Source organism: Phascolarctos cinereus, unplaced genomic scaffold (genome assembly GCF_003287225.1).
Source record: "Phascolarctos cinereus isolate Bilbo 61053 unplaced genomic scaffold, phaCin_HiC Scaffold_3;HRSCAF=262, whole genome shotgun sequence".
In the NCBI taxonomy this organism is placed as follows: domain Eukaryota; kingdom Metazoa; phylum Chordata; class Mammalia; order Diprotodontia; family Phascolarctidae; genus Phascolarctos; species Phascolarctos cinereus.
The window spans coordinates 81,148,010-81,168,562 of NW_027555736.1; the positions used below are offsets into that span (position 1 = coordinate 81,148,010).

Below are 20,553 nucleotides of genomic sequence, written 5' to 3' on the forward strand. Positions count from 1 at the left end.
TCCCCAGAACATTTCGCTCTTGCCTGACAGTAACACTCTCTATACTTTGCATACTGATCTGAAGCTCTTTGAGGTTGGGAACCACCATTTTTCATCTTTTTACACCTAGAACCAAACACTACGGCCTCAGAGCATGGAAGGTGTTTAATAAATGTCTGAACGAGAGAAAAACAATTTTCTTTTGTTTTGAGGTTTTACCGAAATTCTGAATGTATGTGACACAGCTAAGGCTGTCCCCCTTGATTACACACAAAATAGTATCACACTAGCTAGCTCTTACCCTCAACTCAATTGGTACCAATTTTCTTATGCCTTGACTACGTATGCAAAGTGATAAATTTTGCCCTTGAATTAGTTTTGTAAAACCTGCATATATAACTACTAGATATCTTCTCCGAACCAGCCTCTTTTTTCAATTACATATGCAACAAGAAACACTGGTGAACCTGTATTCTTTTATATTCTCCTAACAAATTATAGGCCCTGGGTAAAATCTTGGTAGTATGAATTGTATACTGTGAAATGTGAAAGTAACAAACATATAAATACAAACAAAAAGCTATTTACATTTTCGCCTCTTAGTCGCCATCTTGTCATATAGATGAATTCCATAGTGTGGTCCTTCCCCATAATTTCACCATTGCATAGTACATCCAGCTTAAAAAAAAAAAAGTAACACATCCATTAACATTTTATTTTGAATATATCATTAACAATGACTCCCCATTTTCAGAGAAAAAAATAACTGTAAGACTCTTGGAAATATCCAATAAACACATTCAAGTCTATACTATGATATTATTATCTCAGATAAATAGAAGCTATGTCAAGTTACTGTATAGTATAGTTGTTTATCTGGCCCTCCTGTATTTGGATCTTAAGTTTATTTATTCACAGTATTTGGCCATACAACTTACCTTTATAATTTCCTTTTGTCATGAAATCTTAGTGCTGTCTCTAGCATCTTTTTGTGATTAATCTTTAATTAGCACAAACAGGTACCTCTGGTGATTTCTAGGTTTATCACTTAGGTCTCTTTAGCTACCTAACCTTTGATAGGACATTTATTTCTCATAAGTTTTGATCTGGAAAAAGTATACAGAAATCTAATGTTCTGTGGAATTTTAGAGATTTCTGGTAAAATTCTAGAATTATCCCTAGATAAATTAACATAAGTAGTTGAGTCATACCACAATCTTACTTAAACTCATCTTACACTTCAGTGTCCTCATTTACTACATAAAGGGACTACAGCCAGGGGTCGAGGCAGCAGGCTCCCAACCCACTACAAGATACGATCCAAAGATATTGTCTAGTTCTATCTATAGTTCTAGACTCATCAGGAACCCAAGTCCCTTCTACTCAACTCACAGCAGGGCTAGTCAACGAGAGGGTCCACTGTACCAGACCAGAAGTAAAAGGAAAGAGGAAGAAGAGGTAACGTCCCGTCTGCTATCAACATGATCTCTCTTGGGCTATGGATCATTAGGGGCTCCTCTTCTCTCTAGTCTCTGGCCCCAGGAGAGATCTGAAGCACTCAAGGTGAAAGGAAAGAAAAACACAGAACCCACTGCTGCCTTTAATTACCCCTTTGCATCACCCCTCCCACATCATCCCTTTTTCTTCATCCACTGAAGTATTTGTCTGAAATCTTCACTTTACTCCTTTTCACTACTTCTTACCTTACCCTTTATCTTATTTTCTCTACCTGCTCAATCACCACTGTTCCTCTGAGTTGGAAAAACCACTGTTTTCCTATGAAAGAAGCTCAACCTAAGTGTCTTCCTTACACTCTAAGAGCCAGGAGCCAGTGACTTGGGGTTGTGTGAATGTCAAGTTCCATTGTTCACTGGGTGGGGTTATGCAAAAGGGAGTTAATGATTCCACTGCTAGGGTATTGGGATTTAGAGATGTGGTTCCTGGCATACCAAGACAGAATTCCCAACATTCTGCCATACCTGGTACCTGAGTTTCACAGCTGTATATTAATACAGTATTTAAAATTTAGGTACATTATGGGTCAAAGGTTTTTGTGGGGGTTCCTGGCAAACCTAGGAAAGGTTTTCTAATCACCATGAAGAAATGTTTTCATGAGGTAGTAGATTCCAAAGAATCAATTTACCAACCTATTTTTTAGAAAATAATCAATTTCTATTCTGAAAATCATCTGTACTCATTTAAAATTTAAGATTCTGCATGTTTATTTTAATAGCTTTTTAAAATTAAAAAAAATCATCTTTCTAGGATCTTGTTTTCTAACAAATGGCCCAAATTTTAAACTACACATCCAAAAATATAATTTATCTACCTCCTTATCCTTGAAGAGGTAAATAAACTTTGACGTAAAGTTCAAGCCACAGCATGAAATCACAGCGTGTTTTGAATACATTCAGCATTTTTCAGAAGCTGAGGGAATTGGGCACCGTAGGGATCAATAAAAAACAATGGCACTTGTTCAAACAAGTGAAGAAAAAAGTTGTGGACGAAGCACCTGAAGGTACAGTAACATTGTCACCAAAATCTGGTTACATTATCTCCCCACCAGTTTCTCAAAATCCCCTCACCGTCCTTCCCCTAAAACATCAAGCATATTTTCTAAGCCTTTTGACTAAAGTCACATTATAATCAAGTATGGTAAAATCCTCCTTTATTTGAAAGGCCTAAGGAAAATCAAATTAAAACTACATAGTTTGAGATTTTTAATAAAAAGTGCTGTATTACCACACATAGTGACTACAGAAGTGCTGATCCTTTAAGAAATCCCTGGGATACATAGATATCTATTGCAAAGACAACATATATTTAGAGTTGGCAAAAAAACCCGCAAAAATATTAGGACTGCTGTAAACCTTGGATCCGTGATTTCATTTCTCTGGGACAGTTTCCTCATGTACATGAGGGGACTGAGCATTAGACGATCTGAGGTCCTTTTTATCTCTAAGTTCTATGATACTAAAACAGGATAAAATTAATGCTTTCTTTGATACTAATGAATAGGTCTGAAAGGTTAGGAATGCTTTCTGCAAGTTACTTTTGGATGGCAGCAACAAGGTATGAGGCTCTAGATCTGAGCCAAGATACTGAGATTGAGAAACTGCCCCTTGGATCAGTTTCCTATAGAACAACCTAGAGTAAGAGAGGCAAGGTCAACTCAGAGGTGAGTGTTTCCTCTCTGCTTGGAGTTTCGTGACAATCCTAATCAGAATCATCTCAAAATCGATTCTATTAGAGAAGGGATGGAGAACCTGCGGCCTTGAGGTCACACATGCCCTTCTAGGTCCTTGGGTGTGGCCTTTTGACTGAGTCCAAGTTTTACAGAACAAATCCTTTTATTAAGGGGGTTTGTTCTGTGAAGTTTGGATTCAGTCAAAGAGCTGCACTTGAAGACCTAAAGGGTCCTCTGTTAAAAGTTTTTTACAATATTTCTCCATATCTGGAAGTTAGGAAAGCTTCCCCTTTTCTTACTGCAGAGGAAAAGAGGGGTTTGAGAATATTACAGATCACAAAAAGTCTAGGGACGTGTCCCCCAAAAAAACTTCAATCTATTTTTGGAATAAAATTGAAATCCAGATTCCCAAAACCAAAGTTCAGAACAGAAATTCATTTACTTTGCAACTAACAAAGGCAAAAGGGAAACTGTGTAAAATGTGTGATAACCTACAACAGTTAAACTAAGTTATTTATCTGAAGACCATTTAAGATTAAATCTACTAAAAACTATTCTTTTATTCACCAAACACCAACAAAGTTTTCTCAAAGTTCCAGTGTGACCATACTAGGAAATATACAAACAGAATTCAGTATTCTCTAAAATTATCCTACTCAACTAGGGGGGAAAAAAACCCAGAAAAATAATAAAATGTTGAAAATTTAAAATATGTTACCAAATTTTATCTTTAATTATAATTTTAGTTTAAATCAGATTAATGATATACACAAAACGTCATAAGACATGACTTTTCAACTTACCTCATAAGAACTTGGAAGCTTTAGCTTTAAACTTAGAAATTTTTTAATAGTTCCCACAGTCACACGTGTAGAACATCGGATAAATTTCTTCATTAAACCCTGATAGAAATAAATTACACAATTAGTCAAAACACACTACCTTACTTGTGTTAAAGTAATTATACTGCTTAAAGGAAGGCTAGTTCCATATTTATTGGTAATCATTTAAGAATTAATTTTGTACTTCTCTTAATTTTGAACTTTTTTTAAGGTAGCTCTTCAGTACTTGGAAGCTGCTTCCCTTACTAATGCCTTTTTCTCAGTTTACATTTCACAATACGATTTCCCAAGAGTATACTTTTTTAGTTAGGAAAATCATTACAAATGGAAATGGAAACTGAATGTTCAGACATTCTGTTAAAGAAGTCACTCTATATTTGAGGGAAGATAGCTAAAAAGCTCCCAGAGACTACCAAAGAAAATTGTCAAATCCATCATTCTCCAAGAATCAAGAACATCTTATGAGAAGGTTATCTCATTTATCCCTGTAATACGATATGATACCAAAATAAGAAAGAAGCTTCAAGGACCGTATGGGGTCTGGGAGTCAATTATTGTGAAGTTATAAACAACCAACCAACTCTCTACCTTTTCTCTCATCAGTAACTTATTACTATTATAAATCTGGAAGTTAATGACAACTGAGAATTGGTCCTTATATATAATACTCACACTGTAAAATGAATGATAAAATAATTTTTTGACCTACTCTTTTTTCAACTTAAAACTGGTCTGCTCCTCTCATTCTCAGGCTAATTGAGGGCCCTCAATTTCTGCAGGCAAGTCACACTAATGTCAAAGTTATGACATTACTAGAATACGGAAACTTAACATGAATGAGGTACTGTAGGTCAAAACAAGAAATCTTTCAGTCTCTTAAGTGGGTCAGTCTACAGTATGCCATCATCCCTGCATTTATTTTGTCCACTAAAGCTCTACTGTGCTACTTCACAGAGGCATGGAGGTGACACTCAATGCAATGCTAATAGAGGGCAGGTTCTGTCAGGGCTTAACAAGCTGGAAAATCTTAAGTCATGGACCTAGTGATAGTCTGTGTCTCTGTCATCTGAGGGCCAGACTAACTAGGTTCAAAAAGGCTTACGAGTTGGTCACTAAGTAGTTAATTTTTTTCCATTATATAACTCATTAAGATTGTCTACAAAGGCATGGAGGATGTGCAATCTATATTGGTGGAGAAAGTACTTTCCCACAAATCACTGTGTTTACACACATGCTAAGAAACTGACCAGGAAGTAACTGAGGTGACAGTTTCACCAATTTTGTAAAGGATAACTACACAAAGGTGTCAATCAGCAAGCATTTACTATAAAACAACAACAACAACAACATCTTGGGATGTATTTTGCTATAAATATTCCGCTAAAATGAGTTTTAAAGAGTTGTATTTGTTTTCAAATAAAAAGAGATCCAGTACAACTGACATTACAGAGAAGGTCACACAGACAGTAAGCAACGGAGATGGGGATTTGAATCCATGTTCTCTGACTCCACAGAGAATCAGAGTTAATGGAGGGGAAAAACAGAATTCTCTATCTACTTTGTTCTAAGACCCAAGACCAACGTGTGCCTGGGTCCAGGCTAACCCTGATTCCAGGACAGGCCCAGCACCAGTGACCCAATTCTTCCTCTGCCAAAGAGCCCTGATCCTGGACCTAGGTTGTGCTGTAACCTTTCCTCCCTCCACACTACTCCTGTTCCAGGATCAGTGCTCTTCTGCTTCCGAACAGCAGGTCCTAGACCAAACTCCTGACCCAGCTACCTCATGGTCCCAGGCCATGTCCAGTATTTGAACTTCACTCACGAGTTCCTTTACAGCTAAGGCTGTGCATCTGCATAGGCAAGGCCAGGACCCAGAAAATAACCCATAACCCTACAGATTTCAAACAGAACAGAATGCTGGCCACATGTTGACTCGAAAACACAAATTAACATGAACTATGTTTTACTGTACTCTCAAGGACAGGAAAAGCCTTCCTCCATGGCTGGGTCCTCAGCCAGGAACTGAGTGCTGTTAATGGTTCAGTTAACCTGTTCACACCTCAGAGCTTAGCTTAACACTCCCTAAACACTCTGGAGCCCATACCCTCCACAAAAGCAAATTTTGCCAGGGGAGGAGGAAGAACTAACAATTTTAGGTCTGTTATAAACATCTCTAACAAAAAGAGAATCGGATTGATGATAAATAAGAAGGCTAAATATAAGAGCATCATAGTAAAGCCAATAAAGATTGAGCAAAAGAAAAAGAAAGGGAAAAAAGCCAAGCAAACATGCAAGAAAGGGAGCCAAGACACTTAACACATTCTCTGGAGGAAGAAAACCCTTTTAGAAAGTCTTGAAAGGTAAACTTCTAGAATATATTCTTCCAGAAAACAGAACATAGTAGCTGTAAGAATCTTCAGAATGGCTAAAAAGAACAACAGCAGAATTAAGAGATATAAAGGTAGAAAACAGTATTGAAGGTAGAACTCTCCAAGAAATTAGTAAGACAAACAGGAGAGGAGGGCATTTAGAACACATAACAGAAAAATCTTCAAAACTGTGGATGGTAGGAAAAATAAAATGACAGATTTAGGACACAAAAACAAAGAGGAAGAAGAAAAACTCAACAAAATTAAAAAAATGATGAGACTGAGAAAATACATAAAGATAAGGTAACTGAGATGGAAGGTAGAATGTCAACGATATAAAAATTATCTTTCAGAGGAACAGGATGAAATAAAAGGCTTGAATAGTATGCTTTAGTGAATAGTTCAGGGAATACCCAGTATTCACTTCTCTTAAAAATCATGTGGCTTTTGGGATGGAGGATTAGACATTTTCCCCAATTCTTGCTTCTCAAACCTCTCCAAAGTAGGAATTATGTGAAAAACATAAAGCAGTTCTGCCGTCTCCATAGCTGAAGACACTAAGAATCTTAACGAGGAAACAACCTGTCGAACTTACATCAGAGAAGTACGATTCCTAATCTCTACAGGGCTTATTAAGCATTCTCTAAACTGAACTATGTCTCTCTCCACCCGAATGCTCTGCCTGAACTGCAGTGTGGCAGCGAAGCCAGCCAGAGAAGTGAGGAGCTGAGGGACCTGCAGCGTCTGTAGGAGGCTCCGTCAGGTAAGAAGGAAAAAAAGACGGGTATCTAGGTAGTGGCCAGTTCTGTCCCCGCAGAAGTTACTTGGAGTAGAGATGGAAGCTGGCAAAAAGTGAACTTCTCAGCGTGGGAATAGTCTGAGCTAGCTTTGAAGTCTAATCTCTAGGAAAACCACCATCACAGGGGAAGGAGTGAGAAAGCAAGCATGCAGTATTAGAATATAAGGGAAAAAAGACTAAAACTGATGAGGCAGAGCTCCCTGTAGATTCTCAAGAGAGCATGGAGCCATAGCAGGATGTTCCTAAATAGGTCAAGCAGGAAATAAAAATCTCAAAAGCTGAAATGATGGGCTATACAACAGAAATAACTGGAAGGTTAGAAAAACTTAATTCCACAATGTAAATCTTACTGAAAAACAAAAGAGAGAACAGCTGATTAGAAGTGCAAATACAATGTAACTGGGAAAAAATAAATTATTAAATAAAACAAAAGAAATATAAGTACAGAGACATGAAGGACAATGTGAAAAAAGCAAAAAGCAGTTTCATTAAAAGAAAACATGATTTCTATAAAAGTAAAACAACCACCTAGAACACAGGATGCATAGAGATAACTTAAGGATTAAAGGTCTAAAAGAACATGACCAGTTAAAAAACCTGAATACCATAAATGCAAGAAATAATGAAAGAAAACTAGCTAGAGCTTCTAAGCACAGAAAACAAAATGCTAACTGGAAAAATCCACAGACTGCATCCAGGAAAAAAGTCCTACATTGCTAACTCCAAAATGCACATGTTAAATTTAACAAACAACAATATTTTACAAGTGACCAGAAGGTAGACATTCAAATATTAAGGAAATTCAAGTAACACAACATTATTCTGCACCCACCAGAAACTCAAGAAGGGGCAAGAATAATGGGTTCTTAAGAGCAAAGAAACTCAAGATGCATTACCCTACAAAACTGTGCTTAACCATCAATGAAACATGACGGACATTCAAAATTCATTTGCCAAATGCTTATCATGTGTCCAGCACTGCCCTACTAATGGAGACAGAAGGCAAAACATCGATCAAGATGACTGCTCCTCTTTATTGTGCTCTGCTAGTTCATCCATCTCCCACCTCGCATGAATTGGTATCCAAGGTTCTGCCTTGAGCGCCTCCTCTTTCTACACTCTCTTCCTTGGTAATCAAATCAGCTCGACTCTGGTCTCTACGCAAGTGACTCTCAAATCTTTATCTCACCTTTAATCTTTTCCCTCAGTTCAAGTCGGCACTGCCAACTGCCTTGAAGAGACGTCCATTTAGCTATCCCACCATCATCTCAACTAAACTGTTTAAATGGAACTTTTCTTCCCCTCAAGATTAGCCTTCCTTCAAACTTCCCTGTCTCTGTTGAGGCTACCACCACCCCAGGTTCAAAAACTCAAAATGATCCTTGACTCTTCCCTTTCCTCCAGCCTATATCCAACCAGTTGTTAAGTTTTGGCAATTCTACAACTATCACATCTTTCACATCTATTACCATCTCTCCACTTAAATGGTTTACTATCCTATACTTCATTAACTCTGATTCGGATTACTAACAGCCTCTTAATTCATCTCCCTGCTTCTAGGCTCTCCTTTCTCCAATCCATTCCCCTACATAGCTGCCAAAAATAATCTTCCTATGGCACAAGACATCTTTCTGTTTAAAAATCATCAGCGGCTTTCTATTTCTTCTAGGATAAAATACAAACTATTCAGCTTGAAATTTAAAGACTTCCACAGTCTAATCTGGCTCTGACTTTCCAAACATGAAACATTTCATGTTTTTATATTTGAGTCCAACTGGACTATTAAACGTTCTTGAATGTTAGTACCCCATCTTTTACCTCCATGCCTTCAAATAGGCTATCTCTTTAAATGTATTTTCCCTAGAAGGCTCATTTCAGGTATGCCTTCTACACAAAGCCTTTTCTGATTCCCCAGGAGTTAGTACTCCCTTACTCATCTATGTACATGTTGAATGTAAACTCCCAGAAATTAGGAAGCAAGAATATGCTCTACACATAACAGGTTTTTAATACATGTTTAAAATTTAACCGTTTATTCTGGACTTGGTTCTTATGTCCAGAAAAGGAAACAACTGAAATCTTGATGAGGAAGAAATCTAATACATTTTACAATATGTCAAAAGAAGGAAAGGGAAGCCAGATATAGTTTAGAGAACAGATTTCAAAGGAATCAGAGAAAGAACAGGCTAGATTCCAATGCCTAAAATTCTTCTGGGGATAGTCAGTCTAGAACAAAATTCTGAAATCACAAACAGAAACAATTCTAATAAGAAGGAAAAGGGAAAGTTGTCTAAAGAGACCAATAAAAATGCTCATCAATCAATTAATATTTTTAACATGCATGTAGAAGATGGAAACAATTATGGAGAGTAAAGAAGGCATCCTTGTGGGAAAGATGCAATGACATGGACTGCTTGACAGGACAGGTACACAGACTGAGAGTGGTTTGAATGGTTAACCCAATGAATAGTCATTAACGGCTTGATGTTAAGTGGTTAAGATGTTAAGAATGAAGTATCTAGCAGAGCACCTTAGTGATCTGTGCCTGGGGATTTTAGAATATGAGATGACATAGCATCAAAAAAAGCTGCAGAAATTTTAGGCTGCATTAAGAGACATAATGTCCAGCGGGTAGGGCACACTGCGGCACTATACTTTGTTCAGAACAGTCCACATTGTTCAGGGATCTGTGGTTGGCCCTTATCAAAGAACTGGATAAAAGCACAGGTAGAAAGCTAATCAAATTGGCAGATGACATCCAGCTATGAGGGATAGTTGACATTCTCAATGACAGAATCCAAAAGGATCTCGACAAGCTAGAGCATAGAGGGGAAGATGAAATTCAATGGGAATTATCTTACTCTTGGGTGCATATACACACACACACTTTCATAAGCATAAGACAGGAGATGCATGGATAGACAACAGATGTTCTCAACAAGATCTGTGGGTTTTAATGGATGCCAAGATTAATATGAATCAGTAGCGTGAACTGGCAAGCAAAAAAAAAAATCTAATGCAATCTTGGGCTACATTATTTGTATTAACTTTTTTTTCCTTAAAAAATACTACTTGTTATATGGGATGTCTTTTTGGGAGGGGAAAGGAGACTGGGGATACTATGGTAATATAAGGAACAGACAATTATCAATAAAAACATTTTTTTTTAAAAAGAGGGTAATAAGGTAACTTCCAGCAATAGGAAAGGGATAGTCCCACTATATGTATCCTCATCAGATCTCATTTGGAATATTTTATTCAGCTCTGGGTACCATGATTTGAGAAAGCCAATGATAAACTGGAGGGTCCTGAAAATCAGTTAAAAGGAACTATGGACAGTTAGCCTGGAGGAAAGAAAACTCAGGGGTATGAGGAAGGAGTGGGGAACACATGTCTCCAAGAGTTTGAAGGGCTGTCATGTGAAGGAGGGATTTGATTTGTTCATTTGACTCCAGGGAGCAGAACCGAAAGCAATGGGTAGGAATGGCAATGAGGCCAATTTAGGGATTTTTGTCAGGAAAAACCTCTTAACAATTAGAGCTGCTGTCCAGAGGCAGGATGAATTGCTTTGAGAAGTAATAGGCTCCTCTTTCATGGGGGTCTTCCAGAACAAGATGGGAAGAGCATTTGTTGGGTATGTTATAGTAGGGATTCTTTTCATGTATGAGTTATTACAGATAGCCTTTGGTATTCCAACTCTCAATATTCTGTGATTCTACAATATTTTGTTTAGTTCTACATGCCATATTCCAAGGAAATTCATAAGCCAAAAAGCAGCTACAGGTAAGTAATCTGAATGGGCCTAAAATTTTTGACATAAGAATTTGATGAAAACTAGCGGTCTTTGGCAGACAGCCATTCATTTATTCAATAAGTGCCTATTTGTGCCAGACATTGAACCAGGTACTAGGGATACAAAGAGAAAAACAAAAGGTAAGAGCAGGAAAGCACTCCTCTAATTTCTTCCTTGATCCTCCTCTTCCACAGAAGACTGCTTTAGTGCTCCCCAAACCTACGTAAATCTTGTTAATACTTTGCCTCAAACCTACTAGTAACTATTCTTTGATAACTTCCAATAGCAGTTATTTTCTGTATCAATAATTTTGATATGATCAAATCAAATTTATATTATACAAAACCTTAGCTGTTCTGTAACATGTCTTGTCTCTCCAATTAGATTAGATGCTTCTTGAAGACAATGACCATGTCCTAAATTTATTTCTGTACCATAGGAATACAGAAAAGTGCTCAATTAATACTGTTGCTGCCTACAGTTATGGGCATAGAGAAAAAAGTGAATGAGAGACAGATGAGAACAATTAAGATAGCATACAGTATGAAGGAGTTTCATGGAGTAGGGCATGGCCAATCTTTATGTCCTGAGTTTTAATGATTTATAACTTCTATATCAAGAAGCTGACAGAAGATAATAATGACTCACATTTACACATTGCTTTAGAGTTTTCAAAGTAATCTGTGAATACTTATATCCTTAAAGTGATATAATGATGGGTTCTTTCAAGAGGAGACACCACACATATTAAAGATCTGGGAGATGCTAGCAAACTTTAAATAAAAACTTCCAAAGAAAATGGTAAGCTAGTAGTTAGCTAAAATAAAAAGTAAGGGAGGTAGTGTCACAAAAACAAAGCTTTTCAAGAAGGAAAGGTGACTCATTTCACTGCACAAAAAATTAGTAGATTAAATCAGAAAAAAAAAACATATACACACATATAACATAACATATATGCACTTATAATATGACATCTCTCAAGACCTTTAGAAATATATAACAATGAAATGGGAGGACATATGCTTGAAAAGATACATCAAAGATGTAAAATAAACCCTTATATCTCTAATATTCTAAGATTCTTTTCTCTCCAAATGTTCCTTATTTTGAATCTAATATCAACAAAAATGAATATTTCAATACATAAAGAAAAAAAGAGGATTGCACATGAACAACTATTACATACAGCATGTTTAAATGCAAACTGCAAAGATATGCCCTTCATGGTTAGAGGGAGTTCTTCTCCAAAGAAATCCATTTACCAATGAAATCAAAAGTCCAATCTTTTTTTTTTTTTGTGCTTAGGCAATCAAGGTTAAGGGACTTGCCCAGGGTCACACAGCTAGTAAGTGTCAATTGTCTGAGGTCACATTTGAACTCAGGTCCTGCTAACTCCAAGGTTGGAGCTCTAACCACTGCACCACCTAGCTGCCCCTCAAAAGTCCAATCTTTAGCCCTATTCTATTAAAGTTAACACAGAAGTGTGACACCATCCTGCTGATCTGTGTTCTTATTCTGAATTTCCTTCTCTTTTCTGTGTATTTTCAAAAATGTTTCACTGATGCTAATTTATTTTCTTTCTGAATCTCTAATACTGTCATCTCCTCCTTTCCCCTCCCCTCTGACAAAATAAAAGCCCTCTTACAACAAATAAGGAAAACCAGGTAAAATAAAGTCATACAAATGCATTCCAAAAATATATGTCACATTAACCTTATCAGAAGGTGCAGACAGACCATCAACCTCTCAAGAGTATTAACCTTGACTAATCTCCAGGCTTCTGGAGTTGTACGTATTTCACGACTTCTTCTACTTTAAAGTTGCTGCAACATAAAATCTTGCATAATCCAGACCCTTGGTACTTGAACTTTTTATATTTCTGCTTGCAGTATTTTCCTTGGACTTGAATACTTGTATTTTAGCTAAAGCATTCCTGGGTATTTTCAATTTAGGGTTTCTTTCAGGAGGCAACTAGTAGGTTCTAATAGATATGGGCTATTTTCTTCCATAATTTCTTGGAATATAGCATTCAAGTTTTTTATTTGGTCATGGTTTTCAGGAACTCTGATGATTCTTAATTTATTTCTCCTAGATCTGTTTTGTAAGTCAGTAAAAAAAAAAAGTAGATAACATGTTTTTTCTAATATTTCAATCTTCTGACTTCATTCTAATGTTTCTTATCTCATATTCTATTTTCTCCCTTCTATTTTTCAGGAAGTCCATTACTTAGGTAAGGAATTCTACCTGTTGTTCCAAATTATTTCTCTTCCTTGCATTTCATTGTGCATTTCTTAAAATCACTCTTGGGAGTCCTTGTAGCTAAGCCATTCTTTTCTCTAGAGGCTCTACTTGTATTGTGGAATTATGACTCTTCTTCTAAGTTTACTTCTTGAGCTTCTCTTAACCTATACGATGTCTCCAATGTATTCTGGGTTTTCTTCTGTTTACTCATATCTCCAGCCTCTAATTCTGAATTGGAACTTTGTGCTACATAGCCTGGTAGCATTCACTCCTACACTCTTGAATGTAACAGGCAGACCTTGTTTGGCCATATCTCCACTGTCTAGATGCCACTGCAATTCCAGCTGGAGTGGCTGGCACTAGTTTACCCACCCTCCCTGCCTCCGTCTTCTGGTAGCCTTAGCCCACATCTTCCTTCTTTTGCTTGCACAATCCCCAACTGGAAATTGTTTGTGGCTCCTGTCGAGGTTCCAATAGAAAACAGAGTTCTGGCCACCAACAACTTACTTTTTTTTCTCTTTGGTCTATGTGGAAGCTCTATGACCTCTTACTTTACAACCTTAAGAGGAAGTCCTCATTTTCACTTGTGCCCTTTGGCTCTAATAGATATGGGCTATTTTCTTCTATGATGTCTTGGAATATAGCATTCAAGCCTTTCGTTCAATCAAGGTTTTTGGGAACTCTGATAATTTTTTTTTCCTTTTCTTTTCAGCTCTAAATTCTTTCCTTCCTTATACCCCCTTCCCCACTCATTGAGAAGGGGAAAAAATGTGATAGCCATTATATATATGAGAAGTAATGCAAAAGATATTTCCACATTAACCATGTTGTAGAAAAAAATGCTTCAATCTGCAACTCAGAGAACTTTGGTGATTCTTAATTTGTTTCTCTTAGATCTGTTCTGCAGGTCAGTTTTTAAAAACAAAAATAAACAAACAAACCCAGTAGATCATGGCAACTAGGTCGCACAGTGAATAGAGCACCAGCCCTGGAGTCAGGATGACCTGAGTTCAAATCCAGTTTCAGACCAGACACTTGACACTTAGTAGCTGTGTGATCCTGGGCAACTGTGTGACCCCAACTGTCTTGCAGAAAACCCAAAAAAGCAAACAAAACCCAGTAGATCCCTTGTATTTTTTCTAATATTTCAATCTTCTGGCTTCATTCTAATATTTCTTATTTCATAATCTATTTGCTACCTTCTATCTTTCAGGCAGTCTATTACTTGGGTAATCATTCTAAGATTCTAATAGGTACTGACAATAATAATAATACTGGTGAGGATCACATACAGAGATGACTGATGATGTTAACTTCAGGGCAGTAGGTCATATGTATTAAAATGTTCTTCTAATAGTGATTTATATTACTCTATCCCCAACTATTATGGTCTACGCCATCCTATCCTTAATCACCTTGACTATCTGTGAGAAACCTGGTTAAGATTAACATAGTCAAGTTTAAAGCTGTACAAAATTTTTTTCCATAAAAAGTTAACTGAACTCATTTAAAGACAATTCATAAACTTGTTACTTGTGACAATTAAACTAATCTTTAAGTGCCATGATATTTTAAGTTAATAATATTGGCAAGAAAGGCTTCCTGGCAGAGTGGATAGAGAACTGGCCTTGAATTCAAGGAGGCCTGAGTACAAATCTTTTCTCCCATACACAGTAGGTATGTGACAGTGGGCAGGTCATGTCTCTTGTCAGAGTCCCAAACATCTCTTTAAGGATCCAAGTTACAGAACAGCTGCAATCTGCACAGGTAGAGGGAGTTTCTTCACTGGGAACTCCCTATGCCAACAAAACCACAGGTTCAGACAAAATTATTAAAAAAATTCTTTGAGCAGCTTATTCATTTAAAACACCCTACAGATTATGATTCGCTGCACTTCATTGATATAATAAACAGTGAACTCTTCATGATGGTGGAAGGAAGCAGGGTTATGGATAATACAAAAGTAATTTAGACTGTTTTAAAATACAAATTTTAACTAACATTTAATTATAAACTTGGCACATATTTTGGAAAATCAGAACACTTCAAAAAACAAATGGTCAAAATTCAACCAGAGCTGTTCTTCTTACTGGAATTTATTTCTTCATTGCTCCGCAATGCTAAAGTGAGCTGCTGTACATTTGCTTTAAATTTGCCTTGGACATCTTCCCAGGAATGGATATAAATTTTTTTCCCCCAAATTTTCCTGTTGGTATATTAATATAATGTAACATAGTTACTATGCTACAAAGAATGACAAGTATTAAGAATTCAGAAAAAAACAAGATTTGCATGAAGTGACAGACAGAAGAAGGCAGAGCCCCCAAAATGCTACACAAAATAACTACAACCATCATATAAAGACATCGAAAGCCAACAAAACCTTGGTCAAATATAAAGGTCAATGTTAGTATCATACAATCAAAGTTAAAGGGTATATCCCTCCTTTCCATTAACAATCAATAAACTAACTTTTCCCAGGACCACTCTTTTCAAAGTTGGCTGTTTCAAAGCTCAAAGCATAATTTTCCAAAGACATAAGTTTTTAAATGTAGGGTTGGTTTTCAAAATGGATAAAAAATGTCTTTTTACCTTTATCAAGAGACTGAAATACCATACATTTGTAACAGGAAATACTGGAAAATATAATATTGTGATATTATTCACTAAAGAGTAAAAATAATAGAATTGAATAAGAAATATCTATTTTTAAATTGCTTTCTATGTTGATGGTGAGTAAGGAAAGACAGGTTTTAATAGCTGAAAAAGCAGATACTTGTGGAGGATATAGAAGGTCCTTTTAGGTACTTACAAGGGCTCTGGAGGATAATGGCACGGGTTCTTTAACATTTAATTCATTACTGTATTATTTCAATTCAAAACTCATGGCTTTCCTCTTCTCCATACCAGCATTACTCTCAAGCTTCTCAGCCAGGATATGGGTGTTTTGTTGTTGTTGTTTTTACTCAAATGGAGAGAGAAGAAAAGTGAGGGAGAAAGAGAAGAGAAGGGAAGGAAGAAAAGGAATCAAAGGGTAGATGTAGATATATGAAAAAGTGACTGTCTGAAATGAAATTAACTGAGCTGTAGGTATGAAAGAAAGACCCAACTGTAATGAAAACTCCTTGCGGAGAAAAAAGGGGAGGAGGTACAGGGTAAGGAAGGAGATTGAATCAAACAATTTCTGGCTCTAGCCACCAGGTGGTATCAATGACCTAAGGCACCTTAATATGACTGGATGTCTTGGGTAGCAGGCGGGAAGGCTGGGCTCAAATGCCACCCCCTTCAAGAGGCCTTTCCAGATTCCCCAGTAGGAAGTCCCCACCCACAATATATCAGTTTTCATAATGCATTTAAACTTTCGTTAGCATCACCCACTAGTAAAATGTAATTCCTTGAAGACAGGCACTGTCTCCCTTTGAGCACTCCACTAAACAATAAGCACTGTGCCTTGCACATAGTAGGTGGTTAATGAATGCTTTCTGCATGTTGTTGATTACAAAAAACCCTTAAGTGGGCTGTTTTTAGTTCTGGAAGTACCTGCAAAATCAACAAATGACTATAATTCTAATTATGTAAATAAGAGCTTAAAAGACTGTCAAAGGAAAATACATCTTGTATAATGCACCAAATTTACCAAGTGAATTATTTGCTACCATAAGCCAAATACAGATGTGCACTCACCTTTACCACATTGTCCCCTGATTGCCCATTATTACGTAAGCAATCGAGGCAGATGGCAATTTGTGGGTCACTTCTATGATAGTCCTTATCATCTTGATTTTCATCACCTTCTTCTACTTTGGGTTTTTCAGCTTTTGAAGTTTCGTCTGTACAATTAAAACAATTTAATTCAAAGTCAGTGATTTTACGTTTTAAGTCACTTACTTAGTTATCAAAATCATCAAAACCAATTTTAGCTTCAATAAAGCTTTCAAGGGGAAAAAAACCTAAATGTCTTTATTTAACCCTTTCAAAATACGCTCTGAATAATTAGCTGCATGAATAAATGTGCTTTTTTCCATTAAATAGCCAACAGATACTGTAAAGTAAACTTCAATGAGATATACACGAAAATGTCCCAAATTTTACATTGTTATAAAGACTGGATAATCTGTTCAGCCTTTTGCCTTCACTATTTCTATCAACTGTCCAGTCTCCCATGTTTTAAATCTTGGCGCACTTTTGACTCTTTCCCTTCTCGCATCTCTTATCTATCTATCTAACAGTTTCAAAGTCCTGTTAATTCTATCTTGGTAGTATCTCTTGCATCTGCCCCCCTTTTTCTATGCCCACTTCCACTACCCTAGAGACTAGGCCCTCATTACCACCTGATTAAATTTTAGCAATATCATCTAAGCATTCTTTATACTTCGTGCACAGCTTCATAATTCTGCTCATGCTAAACCCAAAGCCTCCAAGGATTTAGAGTTAGGAGGGACTTAAGGGTAATCCCCTCAATTTATGAATGAGGCGACTGAGTCCTAGAAATGTTTAGTGGCAGCCCTAAGGAAGCACAGCTGGTTTAGAACCCAGGCCCTTTTTACTCCAAATCTAGGGCTTTCTACACTGTACCCTACTGGCTGATTTCCCCATTTCACTCTCTTCTTTGTTGAATTCCAACTCATCCCTTAAAGACCAACTTAAACTCTACTTCCTGGAAGCCTTTTCTGATTCTTCTCGTCAGTACTCAGAGACAGCTAAGTGGTGCCATATTGCATGGAACACTGGGCCTAGAGCCTGGAAGACCTTAGTTCAAATCTAGCCTCAGACACTTACTAGCTGTGGTTTCCTCAACTGTAAAATGGAGACAATAGCACCTACCTCCCAGGCTTGTTGTGAGGATTGTGAAAGACGCTAATTTTAAAATACTGTGCCTGGCCCATAGCAGGCACTATATAAATACTAGACATTAAATACTAGACATTATTATATCATTGTCATCATCATCGTCATCACTCACTTCCTCATCCCTCAGACCTTACCTAGCACTTTTCGTGTACCTCTCGTGTCCTTATTATGTACTTTTTGGACACTAGTTACTTACATGTCATAGTTCCCTACTAAATTGTGAGTTCCATGAGGAGTAAAAGATATCTTGCCTCAACTTTTGCCTCATCCCATATTTTTGACAGTGTACAATTTACAAATGTTTGATTTGGTGAAAGCGGTAACCATTCAATACAAAAACACCAGTCAAATGGATTCAGAAAGGTTATTCAGCCAGAGAGGAAGTGTTAAAGGTTTAATGTCAACGGACAAGAAGCCTCCAAGGATCTCCACTTGCCCAGGGCTGTTAAATGTTTTTATCAATGTCATGGATGAAAGCATAGAAGCCAAGTTCATCAAATCTGCAGATGACACAAAGCTGGGAAGGGGCAGCTAACACCCAGGAAGTCAGTATCCAAAAGGCTCTTAACAGGACTGAATCTTAGTAAGACGGAATTTTCAGTAGGGATAAATGTAAAAATCTTACACAAGTTAAAAAAAAAACAGCTTCAAAAGTAGAAGATGTGGGAGGCTTGTTTAGAGAGCAAGTGTTCTGAAAAGATCTGAAGGTTTTAGTAGACTACAAGCTCAATGATTCAGCAGAGTAACATGGCAGCCAATAAAAAAGCTAAAGTCATCCTGTGCTATAATTAAGAGGGGCAACTTCCAGGAGCTGATCTCATTGTATTCTAATCTATCAGACCTTACCTGAAGGTTGAAGGGTACTGGAGAGTATACAGAGAAGAGTAACTAGACTGGTGATGGGACAGGGAATGTGGAGCTTAGAAAAGAGATGATTGGAGTGGGACATGATAATAATCTTAAAAGTAGGGGAAAGTAGGTGAAAAACTGACTAGGTTTGTTCTGTTTAGCCTGACAAGCAGGACCAGGAGCAAAGAACAGAAGTTACAAAGAGGCCTGATAATGGAGAAGTTTCCTAACACTCAGAGGAGATGTCCTGGAAGGGGAATGAAATGCCAACAGAAGATGGTCATTGGTTGGGTATGTTATAGTTAAGAATGCCTTCCATAGGGGCAGCAAGGTGGCACAGTGGAGAGAGCACCAGCCCTGGAGTCAGGAGGACCTGAGTTCAAATCTGCCTTCAGACACTTGACACTAGCTGTGCGACCCTGGGCAAGTCAGTTAACCCCAATGCCTAGCCCCCCCCCCAAAAAAAGTTTCCTTCCATAGATGGACTGGACTAGATGGCCTCTGACGTTCCATATGACTCTCAGATTATGTGATTAATTCAGCAAAAATTACAATCTGATATTTGATACAGAAACTTTAAAATAACACTACTTTTTAAAACTAAACATTCTGATTAATACTTACTGATGGAATACTCTATTAAATGAGTAAAAGGGATTCTTGTTAAACATATCCTCATGTTTTTCCTCTGTGTGTGTATACACACATACTATAAATTAGTGAAATTACTTACATTAAATTATTTACAGTTAAACTTCAACTATTACCACATGCAAATTTTAGAAGACCTGCCTAAATAAAAAGGGACCATATTTCAAGAAGTAATAAGGAAGAAACAGTTCAGAATTCTATCTCCCTATTATCCTTTACCTCTCAGATGGTAAATTTTTTTTTAAAATGATAAAAGTTGTAATTATGTTCACTAAAAAACAAAAAAAGCATAAACATACGATTAATTTCACAAACAGAAGTCTGTGTATATATTTAAAAAAGGCACCTTGTCCATTTTCTTGAGGCTTGTTTTTCTTCCAAAATTCTGTCTCACGCTCAAGTTCCTCTAATTAAAAAAAATTCAACATATTAAAGAAAAATACAAAAGTATTAACAGAAACATATCGATTTTCTAAAACACCAAAAATTTTCCCCAGACCAAAATGAAATAACTACTTACGTTCTCGTAGTCCAGGAACCAGCTTAAATATGATTTCCTCTAATGTATTGTCCAGTCTTATAAAAAGAAAAAAAATGAACATGATGAATATTTATAATCTAAAAATCACTGCAGTTTTGTAAAATTCTTTTATATTTACACATGCACACGATTTTGGGGTCCAAATCAATGATTTGATTTTTATAAGGAACCCCTACTAAAGAAACACCAAGTGGACCTGAAGTCAGGAAGATCTGAGTTCAAATCTAGCCTCAGATGTGTACTAGCTGTGTGACGAGCTGGTGACCACTGTCAATCTCAGGTTCTTCACTTGTAAAATGGGAATGACAGCACCTAATATGGAAGGAGTCTTTTTGTTTTCTTCGCTTATTCTTCCAGCACTACTTCCCAAACTGACAACTTGATAGTGCCAGGCTTTGCAAAGCACAGGAAGGAATGTCTGGGCCTGATAAAATCCTGTTTTGTATCCTCT

General features: G+C 37.0%; 1 protein-coding gene across 13 annotated transcripts in view; it reads right to left on the reverse strand.

Annotated features, from left to right (window-relative positions):
• PCGF5 (polycomb group ring finger 5) overlaps positions 1–20,553 on the reverse strand; it is a 135,529-nt gene that overhangs the window by 20,853 nt on the left and 94,123 nt on the right. For all 13 annotated transcript variants that reach the window (XM_078151004.1, XM_020964115.2, XM_020964113.2 and 10 more), the window contains 5 exons: positions 20,082–20,137; positions 19,908–19,967; positions 16,895–17,040; positions 3,970–4,068; positions 568–657 (listed from right to left, as the gene is read on the reverse strand). In XM_078151004.1, the coding sequence (XP_078007130.1) occupies positions 568–657; positions 3,970–4,068; positions 16,895–17,040; positions 19,908–19,967; positions 20,082–20,137 (451 nt within the window). The remainder of the gene's footprint in view (positions 1–567; positions 658–3,969; positions 4,069–16,894; positions 17,041–19,907; positions 19,968–20,081; positions 20,138–20,553) is intronic.